This window comes from Mrakia frigida (assembly GCF_051309035.1).
Source record: "Mrakia frigida strain ATCC 22029 unplaced genomic scaffold BDY24scaffold_26, whole genome shotgun sequence".
NCBI classification, from domain to species: Eukaryota; Fungi; Basidiomycota; class Tremellomycetes; order Cystofilobasidiales; family Mrakiaceae; genus Mrakia; species Mrakia frigida.
In genome coordinates, this window is record NW_027481255.1 from 23,555 (window position 1) to 44,995 (window position 21,441).

A 21,441-nucleotide genomic window follows, 5' to 3' on the forward strand; every position below is an offset into this window, starting at 1 on the left:
CTGAGTGCCAAAAAAGAATCGCACCTACAGGAATCTAGCCTACTTCGACTCGACGAGTCCCGCATAAACAATCTTCTGAGCCTTCGCCCACAGCTCCTCGACGAAGGAATCATCCACAGAGAACATCTGAGTTCCTCCAACGGCCTAAAAAAATAGGAACCCAAGAAGGGAGAAAGAGGGGTCAGAACGAGGAAAGAGACGCAACGAGTTCGAACGAAAGCGTTCGGCGACGCGGAGCAAAAGAGGGAGAGCGAGCTCAAAGCTACACCAGTAGTAGGATCAATGAAGAAAAGAGTATTAGTCCCCCCGGCCCCTGGAAGTCGCAGAGATGAGAAAACAGAGTGAACACGAGAGTCGGCGAAGACGAGAGACAGTCAAGACTCGAGCCCAAAACCGACGCGTCCTCGTCCAAATGACGCTCAGACTCACAGTACCCAGACCCTCCTCCCTTCCCAATCTTGCGGATTCAAGCACAACCCTCCTACGCTCCACTGCTGATCTCCACTCCTCTCTTCATGCTCTCCAGGTTTGTGAATCGACAGATCCTCGATGGCTCTCTCGTCCGTGAAGCTTCCCTCGAACATCTTCTTCCACACGACCATCGAATCTGAGCTTCCTGTCCTCCAGCGACGAAGAGTCCGAGATTGTGATCGAAGAAGGAGACGCAGTCTTGAGCTCGGAGGATGGTGATGGAGCGGTAGAAGAGAGCGACGAGAGACGAGGAGGAAGTTGTGCGAGGACGGAGGAGGAGTGATTGAGGAGGAGTAGATGGTGAGAGGAGTAGAGGGAGTGAAGGCGAGGAGGAAGATTTTCTCGATGACTTCGAGCGGGAGAGAGTGGGGAAGGCAGGAAGAGTAGGAGGAGGAGGTCATGGTCTCGAGGAATGGGAGGGAGGGAAGGAGGTCGTTCGAGATTGGGAGCTGCTCGAGATTCAAGGAAGAGAAAAGGTCAAGTTGGCCTTTTATACGGAGACGGGTCGAGAGAAGAAACTCACAACATCCTTGCTGAAGATTTTCATATGGTGAGGAGTGACGGTTGGGAGGGAAAGAGCGAGTCATCCGGAGCCGATCCTTCTTCTGAGCTCAACCCTCCTTCCCTTCTCTCGTTTCGCCACAAACCACCACCTTCCCCTGGGAACTTTTTGGGGATATAGACATCCAGAACGATATCAAGGTGAGATGCCATGACCCTGATATATACGAACACCTCACAAGAGCTGAATCGCCGTCTTTCTTTCGCCAGCTTCGGACCTCCTTCCTCTGCTCCCTCCATCTCTTCAACATGTCTCGCTCCAACCCTCCCTCTCGTCCAGGCTCCTCTTCCTCTTCTAGACCTCAACCCTCGGAATCCTCTTCCTCCCAGCAACCCGATTATACCTCCGCTTTCGGCTCAGGAGGGGTAGCGTATCTCAAAACTCGAGACGTCGCTTCCGCTCCCACCTCTCGTCACTCGACTCCTCAACCTCTCCATGCTACCCCAGGAGTCAAGATCATTCAAGCCAAGGTTAAAGCCACCCATGGAGGAGGAGGAGGAGCCGTCGTATCCGATCTTTTGGGAGGGAAAGCTGGAGCGAAAGCGAAGGAGTCGTCCAACGGCAAGAAGCCCGAGAGGAGAAGCGAGAAGGCTGAAGCTCTGGAGGTCAAGATCAGGGATGTAGAGAGTCTGGTGTTTGACGAGGCGGGAGGATCATCGGCTGCTACAGCTGTGTTGGGGAAGAGAGCGTTGAAGAAGGGCAAAGGAGGATGTTTCTGTCAAGGTGAGCTTCGAGTCGTCTTCGTCCTGCTCTCTCTCTCGATTCGCGTCGTTCTTGATGCCTATACTGACCCACTTTCTTGCCTCGATCCTCTCTGCCAGCCCGAATTCATCCTCTCAGCACCTACACTCCCCTCTGTCCCTCCTGCTCCCTCCCTCTCTGCGTCCTCCAACTCCCTCACCTCCCCTGCCCTTCCTGCTTCTCCTCCCTCCTCACTCCCGTCTCCCGATCTCGGCTCCTCGCCACTCTCACCGAGGAACTAGACTCTCTTCTCGCCTCGGAACAACGTGAACGAGATCGGCTCGAGGAGATCCGGAGGGAGAACGCTTGGAGGGAATCAGCAGGAGGCAAGTTCCCTGTCCTCGCCGCTGGGATCGTCAAGGGAACCAAGGATCGTGCCAAAGCCGAGGACGCTCCTGGGAGGAAGGTCATGAGCATGAACGCCAAGACGGGAAGGTTCGAGGTCAAGACGTTCGTCAAGAAACCTCGCTCGGAAGCCGTCGACGACAGCGACGGAGGAACCGCGTCGGAAGGAGGACCCAGTCGAGCTCCTTCGCCTGAGTTGTTCGAAGGGAGGATCAAAGCTCCTCGGATGGAGTATCCTACGAAGGAGGAGAGAGTCGAGCACGTGAGGGAGGTGTTGGGGGAGAGGCAAAAGGAGCGACGATTCTTCTTGGACGTTGGAGGTTTGGAGCTGAAGTACGTTGAGCCGAGGAAGGTTGTGGTGGTGGAGGAGGAGACGGCTGGTGAAAAGAAAGGGAAGGGAAGGAAGAGAGGGAGAGGGAAGGGGAAGGGGAAGGAGGTCGAGCAGGAGGGAGAGGGTTCGTCGAGTCGGCTGGACGGAGAGGACTTCGTCGACGAGGGACCATCGCAGCAGCATCAGACCCCCTCGACGCTTCGAGGCGAAGCGCCTGACGACCTTACTGTACGTTCATCCCACTCCCTCAACTCCCTCTCACAAGCAGAACTGATCTTCGTCGCTCGTCGATCTCTTCTCTCTGCTCAGGCTGAGGAACGCGCCTGGATGGGTCTCCCTCCTCTCCCCACCACCACCTCTCGTCCTCCAAACCCAACGACTCCAGCCTTCATCCCATCTTCATCCTCGTCGTCCAATCCCAAACCCAACCCAACCACCTCTTCTCCCTTCTACCCTCCACCTCCGTCACCTCAGCGAGCTCCTCCTCTCTCGCAGCCCACTCCCCAACGACGCGCCGCTCCTCCCCACCTCCCAGCCTCAACCAAAGTCTCCATCCCAGACAGTATTCAACTCTCGTCGTCAGGCCTGCCTTCCTCGCAACAGTCGAACGGTCGTTACTCAGTCTCCCATCCTCCTCCGTCGCGTCTCCTCGAAGCTGGCGTCAACGTTCTCGTCATCAAGAAGGAGGATCAAGGGAGTGGGAAGACGACGTTTGGAGAGGTTTCTGAGGTTTTGACGAGAGGTGATCATCCGAGGTGAGTCTCTTTCTGCCTCTTCCCTCGCTCGTGGAGATCGAACGGTCGCTTGAGAGAAGTCGCGTCCTCTCGTTCTCGACGATGAGGAAAGCACACGCTGACTCCTCGTGCCTCTTCTTCCCTTCCCTCGCTTACTATTTATTTCAGAGGCGTGAAGGTTCGATGTAAGGGTGGGATGGTCGGACGGGTCGTAGCTTTGGTTTAGATTGAGGAGGGATGCATGACACCTGCTCGACGTTTCTCTACTTCGAATTCATCCTCTCAGTCCCCTCAGGATCCTCTCAGTCTGCTTTTCCAACACGTTTCGTGGAATCCTGTCACTGCTGTCTACTTTTGAAAGCTTCTCAGCTCAGACAAACCTCGGTTACCTTGGAGAGGAAGAAGGGAAGGCAACGAAGCGAGGACGATTTCGAGTTGAGCTCGAACACCCACCTCCTTCCTTCTCCTCTTCTCTTCCGTTCTCGAGCCAGCTGTACGGACCCAGCCAGGCTCTGACTCCTGGTAAACTAAATGGCAACTCTATCTTCTACAGTACTGAGGAGAAGATGTTGTATACCTGCACGAAGTGTGGCAAGGAGCTCGATGGAGAAAAGCTTCTCTGGTGAGTTTCCCTCCCGCTTCCTTTTTCTCCTCCATGCTTCTTTCAAGAGCCTCCTCCACTCATCATACTTCAGGGAATGAGGGAACTTTAAGGTACCGTCGATCCACAGTCACTCGTGCTTCCAAAACGGAAGGAAAGGATGAATCGAACGCTTTTCAAGTTTCGACGCGTCTCGGTTTGTTTGGCGCGACGCCCGTCAAGATTCCTCTTTTCGAGATTGAAGCTCTTCACTAAAGGAGAGTAGGCTCTCCGTCAACTCACACAAGGAAAGAAATTACGCCTCCGTGAGCAGGAAGAACGTAAGGGGAAGAGAACTCCAGGGGACAAACGCGTGGGCGTCGCAGATCCGTTGGAGCAGGAACACTCGAAGTGAGCCCAAGAAAAAAGCCTCGTGAAAGTTAGACTAGTATTCAATCATATTTTTCAGCTAATTTCTGGGATCACTCTCGTACCGGTCCCCTCTCATCTGCCGGTGGACGCGCTTCGCCTTTGTCTCTCCGTCGTCGCTCCCCTGCCGTCTGTACCATTTCGGACAAAACGTTTCCCAGGATCATCTATCGCCCTCCACGGGCTTGTCAACCCTTCCCGGTCATCAAAATCTCGCCAGAAAAAACCCCTGCGAGCTTCCCTTCTCGTCGAAACCTCGAAAGCTCAAGATGAACCCTCCCTCCTCCTTCTCTCCCTCCTCACCACCATCTCCCTCTCCCGCTCTCTTTCGAAGGAAATGATCCGCCGAGCTCCCACCGCCATCAGCGCTTCCCCTGCCGACGTCGCTGAAGTTGAAGCATACCTCACAGCCGCCAAGCAAGCTCTGGACGAGGCCAAAGGAGGAGCAGGAGGAGGATCTCCTTCGAACACGACGGCCAACACGACTGGGATTTCCGAGGAGGACGAGGGAGGAGGAAAGGATCATGCCGCGGAGGAAAAGAAGAGGAAGGAGGGGATGAGCTGGGGTCAGAGGATGGGCGCTTAGGAATCGTTGTTTGGAGGGCGGGTGCAGGGAGGGAGGGAGGGAAGAAGAGGAGGAGGGAGGAGGAGAAGGACTCGATGGTGAGCTCGTTTCCTCGGGGTTCTTTGGATTTGAGGACCTGGAGAAGAGCTGGAGGCTGACTCTGGGACTTCCTTTCTTCACATAGGAACCTGAACGCCTCGAACCTCGTCTTTCTGGAGCTACACGAGAGGTCTTTCTCGAGCGAAGGTGAGCTCGACATCTCCTTCCCTTCCCACTCACGAAGACCTTGCTCACGTTTCTTTTCGCCCTTCGCCCGTCTACTCCTCAGATCCCAAACCCTCTCCTCGTCTATACTCGAATCCTCCAGAGCTCTCAGCTTTCTCGCCATCGACCCTCGTTTCGCCAACTCCGCTCGACGAGGTCTCGCCTCAGCCCAAAACGAGGCGTCTCTTTTCACGCTCGACGGTCGTTGCTGCTCTTCGTCGGACGGGAACGGATCCTTCTCTCCTCTATCGATGATCTCTCGTTGACGAAGTTGGTCTGAGGAAGGTCTGGTGGGACAGAGTTAGGAAGGGAGGAGAAGAGAGAGCACTCGTCCGACACGAACCTTGATCTCTCTCGTTCAAAGGCGACCATCGTCGTTCTCCTTCTTCAGAGCAGGTTTTCTTGTGAGAATCTAAAGCTCAGAGCTCGTCCTACTACTCTCGAGTATAGGCCCTTCGCTTCACCAAGATGGAACTTAACGCAAAGATATAAAAAGTGAAGGGCTGGGCTTGTCGATCTGAAATGGATCTCGCCCTCGTCTTCGAAGGTGCACTACTTTCCTTCGTGAGACCCCAACCACATCCTTCTCCTTCCCCTCCCTTTTCTCCTTTCGCTCTCTTTCATGTCTGCTCCTCCCGCCAACATGGTCATCGTGAGTAGAACTTCCATCTCGTCTATAGCGATCCTGGTCGATGCTGGAAGGAAGCTCGACGAGAACAAGCAACGAAGAAGGGCTGATCGCGTTTCCTTCCCTTTCACCTCTCCTCCTTCCTCTCCCCCTCCACCGCCCTCCTCGCTCTTCGCGTGTTCTCGTTACTACAGCTTGACCCTACTGCTTCTATGAAGGCCCAGTACCCTTCTCCTGCCGAGTACAGGAAGAGGAAGGTCGCCCTCATCTCTGGTAAGTCCGACACGTCTCTTTTGGTCTTCTCTTTGCGGCCATCGCTGGGCTAGCTCGGCTCCCAGCTTCAACTGCACCAAACACCATCGTTAACGATTCTCCTTCGATTAATTTCTTCGCAGGTATCACCGGACAGGATGGGTGAGTCTTTTGTGTTCTTCTTGTTTGCTGAGGTGAAGGGAAGAGGATGGGAGGACGAGCAGAAAGAGGAAGAGGGGAGGAAAGAGACAAGGTCGCAGCCTCGTCCTCCCTCCCTTCCCTTCCTCGTTTCACCTTTGCCCCAACACTTTCTCTGACGCGAACCTTCCTTTATCCAGATCTTACCTCACTGAGCTTCTCCTCTCCAAGGGATACGAGGTCCACGGGTGAGTTCTCTAGCTGGTCGTACGCGTTTTCATCCCAATCGAGAGGGCTGAACCTTCTTCCGCTCCTCCATCTGGCTCCTCCCCTGCTCTTTTCCAGTATCATTCGACGATCTTCCTCGTTCAACAGTGAGTCTTCGTCCTTCGACCTGCGCTCCTTCATTCCTCGCTGCATGCTTCGTTGTCGGAAGTGAGAGAAACGGTGTCGGCAAAGGGAATCGATCTGACCTCTCACCATCGCCCTCCTCCCTCCTTCTCCTCCTCGTTCTGCTTCTTCCTCACAGCTGGACGACTCCACCACCTCTACTCCGACCTCCACAATGCTCCCAAGATGATCCTCCACTACGGAGATCTTACCGATACCACCAACCTCGTCTCCATCATCGCTCAGGTCCTTGTGAGTTTCAGCCCAATCCATCTCCTCCTTCCGCTGACCTCGACCTCGACCTCCGAGCTCCGACTGACGTCTTCTTCCATCTTCGACTTCTTCCCTCCCCAGCCCACTGAGATTTACAACTTGGGAGCTCAGTCTCACGTCAAGGTCTCCTTCGAGATGGCCGAGTACACTGGAGATGTTGACGGACTTGGAACCCTCCGAATCCTCGACGCTATCCGAACCGCTGGACTCGAGAAGCACATCCGATTCTACCAGGCTTCCACCTCTGAGCTCTACGGAAAGGTCGTCGAGACTCCTCAGTCCGAGACTACTCCCTTCTACCCTCGATCTCCTTACGGAGTCGCTAAGCTTGTGAGTTGTCGACCTCTCTCGCCCTTCCGTCTGATTCGAGGAGGACCGTTGCTGATCGTGTGAGCTCGCTCGCTTCTCTTCTTCTTCCTCAGTACGCTTACTGGATCGTCGTCAACTACCGAGAGTCGTACGGCATGTACGCTTGCAACGGTATCGTGAGTTTGATCGATCTTTCCTTCCTTCAGTCGAGTGAGCTCGAAGCTAAACTCCCTTCTCCTCTGCTCCCTTCAGCTCTTCAACCACGGTTCGTCTACATCTCTACCCTCCAGACTCTTGCTCAAGTCAAAGCTGACCTCTTCCTCTCTTTCTTCCTACAGAGTCCCCTCGACGAGGACGAACCTTCGTCACCCGAAAGATCTCTCGAGCCGTCGCTGAGATCGCCGCTGGCAAGCTCGAGACCCTCTACCTCGGCAACATCGAGTCCAAGCGAGATTGGGGACATGGTACGTTGCTCTTCCGTCTACATCAGCCGCTCACGAAATGGAGGGCTTGGAATTTTCGACGAGGTCGAGCTGACCATGTTTCGTTCTCCTCTGTTTCTTCGTTCAAACAGCTCAGGACTACGTTGAGGGTATGTGGCGAATGCTGCAGCAGGACGAGCCTGATGATTTCGTTCTCGCTACCGGAGAGACCCACCCTATCAAGGAGTACATCGAGAAGGCCTTCAAGGTCGCCAAGATCGAGCTCAGGTGAGTCTTTGTTTCTCGCTCGTTCTGTCTCCAGTCACTCGAGAGCTGATCCCTGTCTCGGTTTGTTTCGTTCGTTCTTTATAGGTGGGAGGGTGAGGGAGTCGACGAGGTTGCTTACGACGTCGCTACCAACAAGGCTGTTGTCAAGATCGACGAGAAGTGAGTCCCTTCTTTCGACGCGCCTTCGTCTTCAACTCTCGAGAACTGACGATCTTTCTCTCTTTCGTTTCTTTCCTTCTCCAGGTACTTCCGACCTGCTGAGGTCGAGCTTCTTCACGGGGACCCCAGCAAGGCCGAGCGAGTGCTCGGATGGAAGCGAAAGTGCACCTTCGACGAGCTCGTTACGCAGATGGTCCTTTCCGACATGGAGGCCGTCCAGAACCCCGTTGAGGATCAGGTCGGTTCCTTCTCTTTACCGTTCTCTCTCTCGTCCCTCTCGTCTCTTCATTCGCTCGAAGCTCTTCGCCCATGTCGACCTTGTCGCCTCGTCGTCGCTCGTCCCCTCGTTCTCCCTCACTGACTCCTCCCCTCCCTTTCTCGACCCCACCACAGAACTAAATCGAAGAAACCCCACTTAGACGTCGTTCACTCGACACACACACCCATCCTCCCCAAAGTTTCGCGGTTCGGTTCGGTTCGGTTGTAGACTTTCTTTCCTTCTTTCATTCGTGTCGCTCCCCTTTACGTACGCTGCTTCAGCTTTTTCTCTTTCATTGTTCTTTCAAGTTTTACCCATACTGTCTTGTGTGTTCTCGGGTATATCGTTCAAAATGAGAAATCCATCTCTTGAAGCTCTTGTGAGGGGAAAGGGAAGGAGAGAGAGAGAGGGCAAGGGAGAGAGGAGAGGCAAACGCGATGACCTCTTTTTTGAAGAGCGAGATCAGATTTTCATGATGTAGGAATTTCGAGTCGAGGGGGTTGGGAAGCCAGGGTTGATGCTGGTGGGAAAGATGAAAGATTTACATCTGTGAAATTTAGAAGGAGAGCGAGAGGGCGGAGGCAAACAGTCTCGAAAAAACGCTTTGGCTTCAGCTCGCCTCTCCCTTCTCTTCCTCCCCACTACCCTTCACCACCCCAGTCAAGACAGTCAAAACACAATGGTGAGCTCTCCTTCTCCTTCCCTACCTCTCTACTTCACTCCCAGCTGACATCCTTTCTTTCCTACAGGGCCGAGGACCGAAAAAGCATCGTTAGTTCCACCGCTCACTCCGCCTTCGACCAGTCTCTCTCTCTCGCCTCTCTTCGTTGTCCCCTCCTCCCCCTCCTCCGACCAGTGTGCTCCTACACTGGTGGTGGTCGGGACTGGGGATCTCGAAGAAGGTGGGATTGGGATTCTGCGTTTGATTGTCAGCCGGAGTTGTATGCCACGGTGTTGATCTAACCAGGAAACTTATCTCTTGTCCGAATCCTTCCTTTTCGACCTTTCCAGTTAAGCGTCTCGCAGCTCCCTCGTCGTGGTTGCTCGACAAGCTCTCCGGAACTTACGTGAGTAGATTCGTCTATGCCTTGTTGTGTTTGCTCGGATAAGGCTTGTATAGAAGGGGATTGGGAGGAAGAGAAGAGAGAGAGAGAGAGCTGACCTCCTTCAAACTTTTGTCTCGCGCCTCCTCCTTCTTCCCTTCCTTCTCTCCTCCTCCCAGGCTCCCCGACCTTCCCCCGGACCTCACAAGCTCCGAGAGTGTCTCCCCCTCACCATCTTCCTTCGAAACCGACTGAAGCTCGCCCTCACCGGACGAGAGGTCACTGCTATCCTCCAGCAGCGACTCATCAAGGTTGACGGAAAGGTTCGTTTCCTTCTCCTTCCCTTCCCTCCCTCCCCTCTTCTCTTCTCCCTCCCATGCTGACTCCCCTCTCCTCCTCCTCTTCTACTACTACCACTACGATCAGGTCCGAACCGACGACACCTTCCCCCTCGGATTCATGGACGCCGTCACCATCGAGAAGTCGGGAGAGCACTTCCGAATCCTCTACGACGTCAAGGGCCGATTCACCATCCACCGAATCTCGGAGGAGGAGGCTTCCTACAAGCTCTGCAAGGTCCGAAAGGTCCAGCTCGGCCCCAAGGGAGTTCCTTACGTCGTTACCCACGACGGACGAACCATTCGATACCCCGACCCCGTTATCCGAGTCAACGACACCATCAAGTTCGACTTCGAGAAGAACGCCATCGTTGATCACATCAAGTTCGAGGCTGGAAACGTCGTCATGGTCACCGGTGGACGAAACGTGAGTCTCGGAGACCATTTTGACCTGGGATGAGAAGGAGGAAGGAGAGGAGGTCGTTCCGTTTTGTTTTTGAAGAGCTCAAGCTGACCCTCCCTTCCTTCCCTTCTTCCTTCCTCTCCTCTTCTTCCAGATGGGTCGAGCTGGAGTCATTGCCCACAAGGAGCGACACCTTGGTGGATTCGACATCGTTCACGTCACTGGTTCGTTCTCCTCTCCCTTTCACCGCTCCTCTCCCTTCCTCGCCTCGTCGCTGACCCTTCCCTCCTCTTCCTTCCTTCCTTCCCAACAGACATCCTCGGAAAGACCTTCGCCACCCGTCTCTCCAACGTCTTCGTCATCGGTGAGGGATCCAAGCCCTCCATCTCCCTCCCCAAGGGAAAGGGAACCAAGGTTCGTTCGATTTCAACCTACCTCTCTTCGCTCGTTTCGTTTCTTTCTTCAAGCTCGACGCTGACCTTGTTTTCGATTTCGTTTCGCGACTACAGCTTTCCATCACCGAGGAGCGAGACCAGAAGAGGCAGCAGGCCAAGTCTGCTTAGATTCGTTGATTCGTTTCTGGGTATTCATGGGCTTTTGTCTGAACTTCATTGAGAGAGAGAGAGAGAGAGAGAGAGAGAGAGAGAGCGAGTCTGGGGAAAGTTTCGTCAGGCAGCGACTCGGGAGGAGGGAAAAAGAAAGCTCTCGTATCTTCGAGTTGATACACTACAAGAAGCAAGAAAGAGCTGTAGGAAAGACTTGGCGAGCGAACGAACGGGATCGCCTCAGGGGAAACAAAGACGCGACGACGAGTTCACTTTTTTTTACTCTTCTCGCTGCTCTCGACAAAGAAGAACGAACTCGAGCATACCATTAGTAGGAGAAGAAAACGAGAGGACACTAAAACCGATCCTCAACTGGGCGAGAGAAGGAGAGAAATCAACAGAAGGCGAGGCGAGGCGAGACGAGGCGACAGTGTTAGAACGAACTTCGTTAAACGAGCGAGCGCAAAGAGGGAGGGCCGAGAGAAGTAAAGAGGGAGAACGAGGACGAAGACGAATGATTAGACTAGACTAAGTACGGTGAAGGCATGTTGAGCGGGAACTTTTTACTTCCTCTTGATGGATCCGATCTTCTCAGCTCGAGCTCGGTCGTCGAGGCTCTTCGCCTCTCGAAGCTGATCGACCTTAGCGGACTGCTCCTGGAGGAGTTGAGTCTGTCGGGCAGTTTGAGCCTTGTTGATCTGCGAGGTGGGGAAGAGGAGAGCAGGGGGGAGTCAGTCGGGGAGAGAGAGGTTAGGAGGAGAAAGGAAAGAAAAGAACGCACCTCGAGCTCCTCCTCTCGAGCCTTGAGTCCAGCCATGGCCTCGTCGTGGATAGCCTTGTGCTTGAGGTAGCTGTTGAGATAAATCCGAATCGAAGGGGAGGAGGGTCAGTACAACGTCCGCCCTCGAAAAGGAGGGAACGAGAGGAAAAACTCACCCAACGTTCGCCTTCTGCTGGACCTTGAGAGCCTCGTGATGGTACTTGGCAGACTTCGCCTCAGCGGAAGCAGCATCTCGCTGGATCTTCTGGAGGTTGGAAAGCTCCTTGATGGCGCTGTAAGGAAGGAAAAAGTCAGTTCGAAGACGCGTCGATCTCGATCGGAAAGAGATTGGGACGAACTTCTCGAGAACCCTGGCCTCGTCCTTCTCCTCCTGCTTGAGAATCTTGGCGACACGCTTTCCATCCTTGTCTGGAAGGTGCGAAAGTCAGAAGTCAGCACGCGTTTCGCCAAAGAAAGGACGAAACGAAGAGTCGACGATGGAAACTCACACTCGGCCTTGTGGATCTTGGCGAGAGCAGAAGCACTGAGAGGGCTAGCAGCATCGTTGGCGACGGGTGAGGCAGCACTGTTGGGAAGGCTCGAGTCGGGAGAAGACGCGGCGAGATCGGTTCGGATGGGAGCAGGGATGTGCTTCTCGTCGTGGCGACCGTTGGTGTTCTCGACGAGAGACCTGCGAGAAGAAGCAAGGCAGAGCGATCAACGCTGAGCTTCGTTGGTACTAGAAGAGGATGATAGGCTCACTTGTCGGTTCCCTGGTTGGAGAAGGCTCCTCCAGCTCCAGCAGCTCCGATGCCAGCGAGTCCTCCGAGAGCAGCTCCTTCGGCGACGTGGTGATTCGACTTCTCGTCGATGGGAGCGGCATAGGTGTTCTCGTTCGAGAGGTTGGATCTGAAGAGCGAGAAATGGATAAGGAGAGGCGAGTTCAGCTTTGTTGCGACGCAGAAGAGAAAGATGAAGCAGAGACGAGAAGGAGATGGGGGAACTCGCCCTTCAGCCGAGTGTCCTCCCGAAGGAACAGCTACGAAACCCTTCATCATTCCATCGTCCACGATTCCATTGGATCCTCCTCCAACCTTCTCGGCAGGGTAGGTCTCCCTCTCGGACGTAGTAGGAGAAGCAGCGGATCCCAATCCTCCTCCAGCGATGGCTCCTCCTCCGAAGGCCTCCCTCTCCTTCTCGGTAGATCGATCGATAGCCTGCTGCTGCTCAGCCTCCCTGGCGACGACCTCCCTCTGGTGCTGATCCGCATCGACGGTATCGTTGGTGGAGATGGCGTGGGTAGGTTCCTCGATGGGAGCGAGAGGAGGAGCGACTTCGGCGGTGTTGCTGGACTCGTTGACGGGAGAGACGGGACGAGCGGGGAGAGGAGGAGGAGCAACGACGGCGGCGTTGTTGGGGGATTCCGAAGAGGTGTTGACGGGAGCCTCCTTAGCGGCGACTGACTTCTTCCTGAAGAGACCCATATCTGTAGATTCGGTGGTGGTGGTGGTGGTGGTGTTGGAAGTTTGAACGAGTGGAGGAAGGGAGGTTGAGGTCTTGTTTGCTTCTTCCTTTTCTTGTTCGATGAGGTCTTGAGGTCCAGGGGTTGTTCCAGCTGCGAAGATTGCGACGAGGCCGAGAGATGCTGCTTGGACTGGAGTATAGAGAAGAGGATGGAAGAATAGAAGTCAGCGACAGAGATTGTAGAAGAAGAGGCCGTTTCTGAGTCGTCGATTCATGTTGACCTCGTCGCCGTTCCGATCCTTCCCTCTTCTTCCCTCCCTCACACGTCCCTCTCTGAGGCCAGACTGTCCAAGATCAATCCATTCAGTGGATGAGTAGATCCTCCTTCGAAGAGAATCTACAGGGATGCGTCGTTCTCTCTAGAAGGAAGCTCGAGAACGAAGGGAGGAAGGAAGCACGCCGGAAGCGTCCCTTCGACCTTCAACTCTTCTTGCCTGCTGCGTCTAACCACCATCCAGGAACTGAACAAGAAACACTCACCTAGGGAAGACAGTTTGTAAGGTAAGGGGAGAAGAGTGGTGGAAGGGCGAGAGAAGAGAGAGAGGGCAAGATGTGGTCAGAGGTCAGGTTTCAGAGAGAAGGGGAAGATCTAAGGAAGATCGATCGAGACCGCGTGAGATTCAGATTCGGTGACGTCGTTTTGAGCGCTGAACTTTCCTTCACTCTACTCCCCAATGCATCTCTCTCTATAAACACTATATCTCTCTCGCGATGTCCTTTCTCAGGCAAGCAATTTTTTTCTCCCTCTCTACTAGAAACCAAACAACAACTGGAGGAAGCGATGAGGAGACCGGTGGTGGGTGGAAAGCAGATGAAGGGGACGAGGAGTGGTGATGGAGATGGTGCTGAGAAGCAGGCTGGAGCAGAGAGGGAGAGGTTCGGAGGGAGCTCGAAGCTCGAGAGTGGATTGATTTCTCCAGCAACGAAGCTCAAAGTAAGTCTAGGCTTTGGCCAGCTGGTTTCTCGAGTAGCACTTGCCCTTATATGGGCAAGTTTGGTCTGTAGGCGAAGCAGGAACATTAAAGTCGTCTCGTTCGCTGATTCCTCTCCCCTCTTCCTTTCCGCTTTCTGAAGTCCAAGATCCCTCGACGTACAACCATCTTCGCCCAGAAGGACTCGAATCTACCATCTTCCACTCTCAAGAAATTCATCTCGACATCTGCTCCTCCAAGGGTCGTCTCCAAAGTGCGTTTCACGTCGCGTCGTCTTTCCTCGTTGTCTCGCTGACCTTCTGCTCTCGCTCGCCTTTTCTTTTCTCAGACTGCTGGTACTACTCGAACTAAGACCAAGGTCGTAGCCACAGTGACAAAGGTGAGCTACGCTGCAGTGCCTTGAGCAGGAAGAGAACACAACTCAGCTGAATCGTTTCCTCGGATTCTCAGCCCTCGACCTCATCTGCTCGTCGACCCACTCTCATAGGAACCAAACCCCTCGCCAGAATCCTCACAGGAAACAAGCCTATTTCGGTTCCTTCCGTCAAGGTCTTCTCGGCTGTCAAGGGGGATCGTGGAGCAGTGAAGAAGGTAACGGATCGAGTCGACGCGGACTCTCCCTCGACGCAGCCAGAGCTCATGATCTCTTCTTCTTCTTCGATTTTATTTAGTCACCTCGTCGAGCTGCTCCCGGAGCCATCTCAGTTCCAGTCCGCATCGCAGCTCCAGTCAAACGAGCGTCCGTGGTCGTCCCTCCCGCCGTTCTTCCCGTTTCGTCGTCGTCGTTGGCATCCACTCCTTCTCAACCAGCGCTCAGTCGAAAGCTTCATTTCTCTGTGAGCCTGAATCAGTCCTCTTGCACTCCCTCCACCTTTCGATCCGGACTGAACTGACTCCTCCTCTTCTTCCCTCAGCTCCCTCCTCCTCCTCCCTCCGTCGTTCCACGTCGAACACGCCCAGTCCCCTTCCCCATCAACGCCCTCAAAGACGAAATCATCGAAACCATCTTCTCTTTCCTCATCGATCCTTTCCACAACTTCAGCATGTGCAGCCTCCTCGACGGAATCACGGACGCGTCGACCTCGGAACGACCATGGAACCCTCTCGCTCTCCAGCTAGTTAGCAAGCGATTCCTCGAGATCTCTCGACCTCTCTACTACTCCCAGATCACTCTCGACAACCGCGTCTTCCTCGACGGACGCAAACTCGCTCAATCAGCGCTTCGGTTCTCGTCGACGCTCGCTCAGGATCGAGAGACCAACGCCCTCAGCATCAGGATCCCTTTCCCCACGAAGGTTCTTCTCTTCTTCCTCCCTAAAGACGACGGGGGGGACGAGGCAGCTACGGATAGCGTCCTTGACGTTCTTCAAAGGTTCCTCCCGCCAAATCGAGTCCACCTCTTCTCCTTCCCTCCCCTCGCTTCATCAAGCTGGGTCCAGTCAGTCACGGAAAAACCATGGAAGTCTTGGACCATCGTTACTCGGGAGAAGGACTGGGACGTCGTTCCTCGAATCGTTGGACCAGGAGGGATCGATCGTCCGCTCAAGAGCATCCTCCCGCCGCTCGTCCTTCGAACCCCTTCAACGACGTTCAACCTCTACAACATCGCTTTCTTCGAAACCCTCTTCCTTCACCTCGATCACCTTCATTACATCCCATCCCTCCAAACCGATCTCACGTTCCCTCTCAATCAACTCATCCTCGAGAAGCTGGTTCCGCTTCTTCTCAAGATCAACGCGTAGCGAACGTGGGATAGTGGCGAAGAAGACGAAGACGGATCAAAGAGGGCGAAGGCGAGGGCCTTTGGAGAGAGGTTCAGTGTTGGAGTGAAGGGTCCTGAGGATAGGAAGTTGTTGGACGGCGCTTGGGAGATCGAAAGGGTGAAAGGTCGAGAGGAGTCGAGCGCGGAGGAGGAGACGACCACGAGGAAGGCTGCTTGAATTCGGTCTTCCCTACTTAGCTTTGTACGATTGATGATGATGACTTCTTTCGCCTCTCGAGTGTAGTTTCGTCCCGTTAAATCCAAGAGCAATCTCATCTAGTTCCACGACCTTCTCGTCCCGTCGTCGTCCGCTCATCCAACTCGTACTCGGCGCCTCTGATCCCATCTTCTCCTCCCATCCCAGGAGTATCAGGCACCTGCTCGAACGCTCCTACTCCTCCTCCTCCTCTCCGACTAGAGAACAACCCCGTCGCAAACGTCCAAGCCTCCTCCAGCACTCCTTCCAGTCCGACGCGTTCCTCCCAGCGACCTTCCTCCCAGTTGGAGGGCGAGATCTCCTGCTCTTGTTCGTGCTCGACGGCCGCTTCGTGTCGGAGGACGTCCTTGACGGTGACGAGACCGAGGAGGCGACCTTCCTTGACGACCAGGATGACTCGGGGGCTGAAGGAGAGAGGGGAGGAAGGAGAGACGAGGAGGTCGAGTTGGCCGATTGAAGGAGGCAATGTTCGGCGAAGAAGTTTTCGGCGGTAGTGAGGGTGACGGTAGGAAGAGAAAAGTAGGGGACCTGGTTCAAAGAAACGAGGTTTTGATCAAAGGTTTCGACAGCCACCGTCGAAGGAGAAGACGAACCGTCAAGTTCTCCTTCTTTCCGGAAGCCAGAAGGACCTCGTAGGTAACGTTATCACGAGTGGGGAAACTGGGACGAGCGAGTGCTCCGATAGAGCGATACCTATGAAAGAGAGGGAGTCAGCTTCGGAGGGACAGAGGGACGAGAAACGACGCGTCGAATCTCACCAAGTGTTCCCACTCGCCGCTCCGTCTGCAGCATAGCTCGAAAGAGTAGCACTTCGGCGAACGTTTCGATCTTGATAAATTCCGGTCTCCGTGTCGGCGATATTGTCGATGCTTCGAAGGACGACAGTGAAGGAGAAAAGAAGAAATCGAGAGGTGAGCTGAAGTTCGTCGAGGAAACGGAACGGCACGGTGTGCTCACTAATCCCAAGGGTCCTTTCCATCAATCCTCGTAACTTCCATTCCAGCCAGCTTGGAGACCTGGATAATCGAGGAGCAGAGGAAGGAGTCAGCCAGTGGCGTTCGTTTCGCTCTCGGTTGTCGACGCGACTCACGTCAACCTTGAACTGATCCTTGTAGATCTTGGTGAATCCGAGAGCAGCAGTCAACTCTACTGCATCAGGAGCGATGAAGATCCCCATGTTGGCACTCGAAGAGTTGGAGGACGAGTTGGACGAAGAGGAGGATCGTGTGAGGGAGACGAGAGGAAGCGTCTGGATGGTGATGAACGCAGACTGGTAGCAGGAGACTGAGGAAAAGAGTAACGCGAAGTCAGCGAGGAATCCCTTCTCTATGAGCTTGGTAGATACACTCACCCCATGTGCGATGCCCGTCGTTGAGACCGTTGACTTTTCGTGGATGAAACGCGTTGACGATCAGCTCGTGCGACCGTTGGGACGATCAGGAAAAGGCTCACTCGTCTTCCAGAGGTCGTAGCTGAACTCAAAGTCGCTCTCGTAGTCCTGCTTGCTTATTCTCTGAATCTCAGCCCTGGGAAACGCAGGAGAAGAGATCAGCCACGAGCTTCGCCCCTCTTCCCTTCTCGGCGCCGTAAAGCTGAAAAGCTGACCTGAGATCAGTAGCTTGAGTCAACGGGGGAAGAGTCTTCAGGTTGTTAAACTCGTAGATATCGAGGTTGTAGCTCTGTCGTCGACGGAAGGGAGGGCAAGAGGAGATGGGTCAGCCTGATGCTCGGCGAGCGAGCTCCTCTCTTCCTCTTCTTTTCTCCTTCTTCAAACAGACTTACTTTCGAGACGACCTCGAGAACGTTGTCTCTGAGCTTCGAAACGAAAGGAACACTCCTGCAGTCAAAGAAGAGAGGGCGAGGGAACGAGATAGATCAACCAGCTCTTCTTTCGTTGCAGTGATCGTTCGACCTCCGTCTCAGCCCTCATCTCTTCCTCGAGCCCTACGAGCTTTCAGACTCACGACAACATGCCCAGGCACTACTAGGTCTGTAGTCTTCATACCCCGAAAGCACTGAGTCAGTCAAGACACAGAGACGCAAGAAAACGAGCGGTGAAAAGAAGGAAACGAACCTCTTTCCCTTCCGTCTTTCGACTCAGCGAGGGAAGCACAAGGGTCGTCCTGCTGAGCTTGAGCTTGATTCAAGAACGGGAGAGCGAAGAGGAGGAGGGCCAGTGGTGGAGGGAAGGAAGAGAAAAGCATCCTTCGTCTTTTGGGATCAGTGCTGGTGGTTGGGAGGGAAAGCGAGAGGAAGGGAGGAGGAGGCGTTTCGACGTTTCGGTCAGGGGAGATGCGAACCGTCGAGGCGATGAAGAAAGCTGTTCTGTCAGAGAGGGAGCTGAAAATTGTCTAGTCCCACATATGAAGAGTAGGCTTTCGTGGTTTACATGAAACGAAGGGTACGGAGGCAGGAGCATCTTGTCCTGTCCGGGCGGAGAGCGACGCGTACTTTGCATCCGCTCGAAGGAAACGCACTGTGCTAAACTCAAGAACGATTAGATCAGTGATGAAGGGGGATATGAAGAGACCCCTGGAGAGATCGACATCGAACTGCAGAGATCAAGGAAGACGATCTGATCGACTGATCCAAACTTCGACGCGTCACGAATCGTCTTGTTTCACAGTCCCTCCCCGTTTTCACAAAGGGATCGTCGACCTCACTGATTTTAGAATGAAGGTCGCAATCCGCTCGAACTCGTCTCATTCGAATCTAGAACGAGGAGAAGCGAAAGTAGTCGCAGAGCGACGTCGAACGCGCGTCGAACTCTCCCTCAATTGTCCCGCTCCCTCGTTCTACTCGAGCATCCAATCTAGCATCTCAAGGAATCCCTCTACATAAAGAATCACAGGTAGCGTTGAATCCATGGAGAGGAGGGCAGAAAGAGAGGACAAGGTTAACATGTACTCGGTTTTGCTCTCTTGCTTTGACTTCCTCGCCTCCTCGTCGTCGTTTCGTTACCTTCGAAGATAAGACGGATACCTCCCAAAGGCACGGTGTGATGCGCCATTTGGTTCCTACGTCTCTCTGGGGAGAAAAGGGGGAAGGAGGAGTCGAGACAAGACGAGACGCGCGCGATTTCCTTTTTGGTGTCGTCTTGTCTCGTCTTCATGATCCTGACCTTTCTGCTCCCTTTCAGCTCCGATTCGACAAATCATCGAGACGAAAGAACGGCTTCTCGTCCAAGCTTCAAGGTACCAGTTGGAAGAGAAACCCGCATCGTCCCTCCGCCTCTCCATCCTTCCTCTTCTCTGTCCCAGCCCTCTTCGCTTCTCTCTTGCAAGTAGCTTGGTCCCTTAAAGAACGTGGGTAGTTCGTCATGATCTCGAAAAGAAACGAGTTGCTGCAAAGCGGGAGCGTACGGTAGAAAGCAAAAAGGATCGAGATAATCGAAACGACGACAAACGAAGGAACGAAGGAGGGCAAAGGCAAAGAAAAAGATGCTACGATGAAAACAATGCAAGAGATTCGGCGATCAACACCGGGTTGGGGGGGACAGAGAGTGCGCGTGCGAGTTTGAGAGTTCTTTGCAAGGTGTCGAGAGGGTGGAGTGTAAGCAAAGGGAGGTAGGGAGAGAAGAGTGAAAAACAGAACTGAGCAAAAGAGCGAATCACGAGGAGTTGTGTGTGTCCATGGTTCTATGCTTCTAGAGAGAGTGGGAGAGCAAGGATAAAAAGGGAGCTAAACGTGGGGTGCAGAGAGGGAAGACGAAATGCGAAGGGTGAAGGAGAACGAGAACGGAGAGGTTTAGGCGAGGGAGAAGACTCCGAGGGCGAGAGCTCCGAGTCCGACGACGGAGGAGAGAGCGAAGGTGGAGGAAGCGGCTCCAGTAGCGGCAGTGGAAGCGGCGGCAGCGCTGTTACGTAGGGAAAGGAAGGGGGCAAGGTCAGCGAGAAGTCGAAGGAGGATCGACGGAGGAAAAGTGGTCTCTGAGAAGGCATGTAGACTCACGCAGAGGAGACGGCGGCAGATCCAGAGGCAACGGCAGCAGAGGCAGCTCGGGTAGCGGAAGTAGCAGCGGCGGTTCCTGTGAGAGCGAAGCAGGGAGGTGATCAGAATCGAGAGCAGAAACGAGACGAGATGGAAGAGTTGATGGGAGAGGTACGAACCAGAGGCAGCAGCAGTTCCAGCGGCGGTGGTGGTTCCAGCAGCGGCAGCAGAAGTGGCAGCACCGGAAGTGGCAGCAGCGGCTCCGGAGGTGGCTCCAGAACTGTACGTGAAGGGAAAAGGAGGAGAGGAGGGAAGGAGGTCAGCGTGACTTCGGACGAGGGACGACCTGGAGATGGAGTGAAAGGACGAACGCGGAAGCTCCGACACAGGAGGTATCGGATCCAGCGACGATGGTGGTCTGTCCAGAGTAGAACTGTGAAGAGAGAAAAAGCTCGAGGTCAGCTCAGGAGCTCAAGAAGAGAGCGTGATGGACGTGATGAGGGCTGAAAACGTACGACGGCTCCAGTGGAATCTGTGTGCGATTGAAATACAGCAAGAAAGGAAGTCAGCGATCTGAGATATGGGAGGTGTGTGCTCGCAGCCTTCTCGTAGCAATCTAGCGGGGAGAGGAGGAGCAGGAGGAGCGAGCGACGCCCAGAGGAGGACAACCAAGGGGGACGTGTTCCCCCCTTCGCTCCCTCTCCTTCTCGACACAGTTTGGAGGAGAAGAACGTACCCTTGAGGGCGATGGTGATGGAGGTTCCGGCAGCGAGATCGACCTAGTTTACATAGCACGCAAGGAGAGGAGGGAAGGAAGGGAAGGAGCCATAAAAAGTCAGCTCGATCGTTCAAAAACAACACCGCTCTCTCTTCAGCCCGCGGCGCGACGATGGGAAGGTTTTTCGACTCACGTTCCAAGTGTAGGAGGTGGTGGTGAAGGTTCCCAAGTCCTCAAGGACGGTACCGCTGGCGTCTCCTCCAGGGATGATGGTGAGGTAGTAAGGGGACTGCGGTAGTGAACGAAAACGAGGGTTGGCGTGAAGGAGAAGGAGAGAGAGCGAGAGGGTTAGCTCGCGTTTTCCCTTAGAAGGAAAGAAAGGTGGAAGAAGAACGAGAGGAAAAAAAAAACTTACGGTGGAAGCGTCCCAAGAGAGGAGCGAAGGCTGGCAAGTGGTCAATCCAGACTGAGGAGAAGGAAGGAAGGAAGAGGGAGGTCAGCGATCTTCGAAAGCAAGGAAGGGAGAGGGGAGGAAGGGAGGAGAGGTGAAACGCACGACCGAGTTGACAGCGGCGTTGGTTCCAGTGGCGAGGAGAGCGACGGCGGCGAGGGAAGCGAAGGCGAGCATGTTTAGTAGAGAGAGAGAAGGTGGGGAGTAAAGAGTAGTTGAAGGCGGAAAGGAAGAGGGAAGTTGTGGTTGAGGGGAGAAGAAAGAGAACGACAGCGAGCGATCCCCGTTTTCACGCTCCCCTGCGGAGAAGGACCGACGCGTCAGGGTTTGATTTTCCCCAAAAGGAAACCAAACCTTCTCAGAAGAGAACAACTACTAGAAGAAGGAAGGCTGAACAGGGCAGGATCACTGTTTATCGCGATCAAAGCAGCTTCAGCAAGAAGGCTGGTGGAAACTCGATTCGATTCGATGGTCTCCTCTCGACCTCATTTCGTTGTTGATGCTCGCCTCGTCGCGTTTCGACTTCCTTCCCAGCAACTCCTTCAGCCTTCGACGGGATTCACAAGGAAAAGGAAAAGAGACAACCATCCCAAACTATGCTGGACTGGCTGAGTTTCACTGCGAGAGCACCATGCTTGAGGCGAAAGGAGCGTGCAAAAGTCGAAGTAGAGGACCGAG

General features: G+C 54.3%; 8 protein-coding genes across 8 annotated transcripts; 4 read left to right on the forward strand and 4 right to left on the reverse strand.

Moving 5' to 3' along the window:
• Nucleotides 1–39: 39 nt before the first annotated feature.
• BDY24DRAFT_417099 (uncharacterized protein) lies at nt 40–1,018 on the reverse strand (the record flags this gene model as incomplete). Its single annotated transcript, XM_076643672.1, has 3 exons — nt 40–144; nt 435–920; nt 995–1,018. The coding sequence occupies 3 exons, from the start codon at nt 1,016–1,018 to the stop codon at nt 40–42; spliced, it is 615 nt and encodes a 204-aa protein (XP_076494459.1).
• A 263-nt stretch (nt 1,019–1,281) lies between these two features.
• On the forward strand, nt 1,282–4,779 carry BDY24DRAFT_417100 (uncharacterized protein; the record flags this gene model as incomplete). Its single annotated transcript, XM_076643673.1, has 4 exons — nt 1,282–1,756; nt 1,855–2,678; nt 2,760–3,205; nt 4,560–4,779. 4 exons carry the CDS (start codon nt 1,282–1,284, stop codon nt 4,777–4,779), a joined length of 1,965 nt encoding a protein of 654 aa, XP_076494460.1.
• An 813-nt stretch (nt 4,780–5,592) lies between these two features.
• Nucleotides 5,593–8,513, forward strand: BDY24DRAFT_396281 (GDP-mannose 4,6-dehydratase). Its single transcript, XM_076641420.1, has 14 exons — nt 5,593–5,674; nt 5,845–5,923; nt 6,046–6,064; nt 6,241–6,288; nt 6,386–6,414; nt 6,570–6,682; nt 6,785–7,033; nt 7,126–7,188; nt 7,265–7,277; nt 7,351–7,476; nt 7,587–7,722; nt 7,807–7,881; nt 7,966–8,119; nt 8,275–8,513. The coding sequence occupies exons 1-14, from the start codon at nt 5,645–5,647 to the stop codon at nt 8,278–8,280; spliced, it is 1,140 nt and encodes a 379-aa protein (XP_076494461.1). The 5' UTR covers nt 5,593–5,644; the 3' UTR covers nt 8,281–8,513.
• Nucleotides 8,514–8,783: 270 nt separating this feature from the next.
• Nucleotides 8,784–10,530, forward strand: BDY24DRAFT_396285 (eS4 family ribosomal protein). Its single transcript, XM_076641421.1, has 8 exons — nt 8,784–8,822; nt 8,890–8,911; nt 9,152–9,207; nt 9,363–9,506; nt 9,610–9,948; nt 10,079–10,148; nt 10,238–10,338; nt 10,434–10,530. Exons 1-8 carry the CDS (start codon nt 8,820–8,822, stop codon nt 10,485–10,487), a joined length of 789 nt encoding a protein of 262 aa, XP_076494462.1. The 5' UTR covers nt 8,784–8,819; the 3' UTR covers nt 10,488–10,530.
• A 7-nt stretch (nt 10,531–10,537) lies between these two features.
• Nucleotides 10,538–12,968, reverse strand: BDY24DRAFT_435890 (uncharacterized protein; the record flags this gene model as incomplete). Its single annotated transcript, XM_076644197.1, has 6 exons — nt 10,538–11,167; nt 11,251–11,320; nt 11,406–11,658; nt 11,739–11,920; nt 11,992–12,883; nt 12,926–12,968. 6 exons carry the CDS (start codon nt 12,966–12,968, stop codon nt 11,033–11,035), a joined length of 1,575 nt encoding a protein of 524 aa, XP_076494463.1. The 3' UTR covers nt 10,538–11,032.
• A 566-nt stretch (nt 12,969–13,534) lies between these two features.
• BDY24DRAFT_435891 (uncharacterized protein) lies at nt 13,535–15,434 on the forward strand (the record flags this gene model as incomplete). The annotated part of the gene is made up of 6 exons (XM_076644198.1): nt 13,535–13,687; nt 13,828–13,938; nt 14,014–14,064; nt 14,136–14,276; nt 14,357–14,521; nt 14,600–15,434. 6 exons carry the CDS (start codon nt 13,535–13,537, stop codon nt 15,425–15,427), a joined length of 1,449 nt encoding a protein of 482 aa, XP_076494464.1. The 3' UTR covers nt 15,428–15,434.
• A 29-nt stretch (nt 15,435–15,463) lies between these two features.
• On the reverse strand, nt 15,464–17,636 carry BDY24DRAFT_443200 (uncharacterized protein; the record flags this gene model as incomplete). The annotated part of the gene is made up of 12 exons (XM_076644745.1): nt 15,464–15,548; nt 15,775–16,068; nt 16,098–16,192; nt 16,258–16,357; nt 16,423–16,533; nt 16,622–16,680; nt 16,755–16,948; nt 17,016–17,048; nt 17,117–17,190; nt 17,270–17,343; nt 17,447–17,501; nt 17,629–17,636. The coding sequence occupies 12 exons, from the start codon at nt 17,634–17,636 to the stop codon at nt 15,464–15,466; spliced, it is 1,182 nt and encodes a 393-aa protein (XP_076494465.1).
• Nucleotides 17,637–18,960: 1,324 nt separating this feature from the next.
• On the reverse strand, nt 18,961–21,009 carry BDY24DRAFT_396302 (uncharacterized protein). Its single transcript, XM_076641422.1, has 9 exons — nt 20,869–21,009; nt 20,728–20,778; nt 20,506–20,601; nt 20,331–20,373; nt 20,110–20,126; nt 19,966–20,027; nt 19,774–19,874; nt 19,616–19,691; nt 18,961–19,520 (listed from the first exon to the last, which is right to left on the reverse strand). Exons 1-9 carry the CDS (start codon nt 20,938–20,940, stop codon nt 19,412–19,414), a joined length of 627 nt encoding a protein of 208 aa, XP_076494466.1. The 5' UTR covers nt 20,941–21,009; the 3' UTR covers nt 18,961–19,411.
• Between the last annotated feature and the right edge of the window lie 432 nt (nt 21,010–21,441).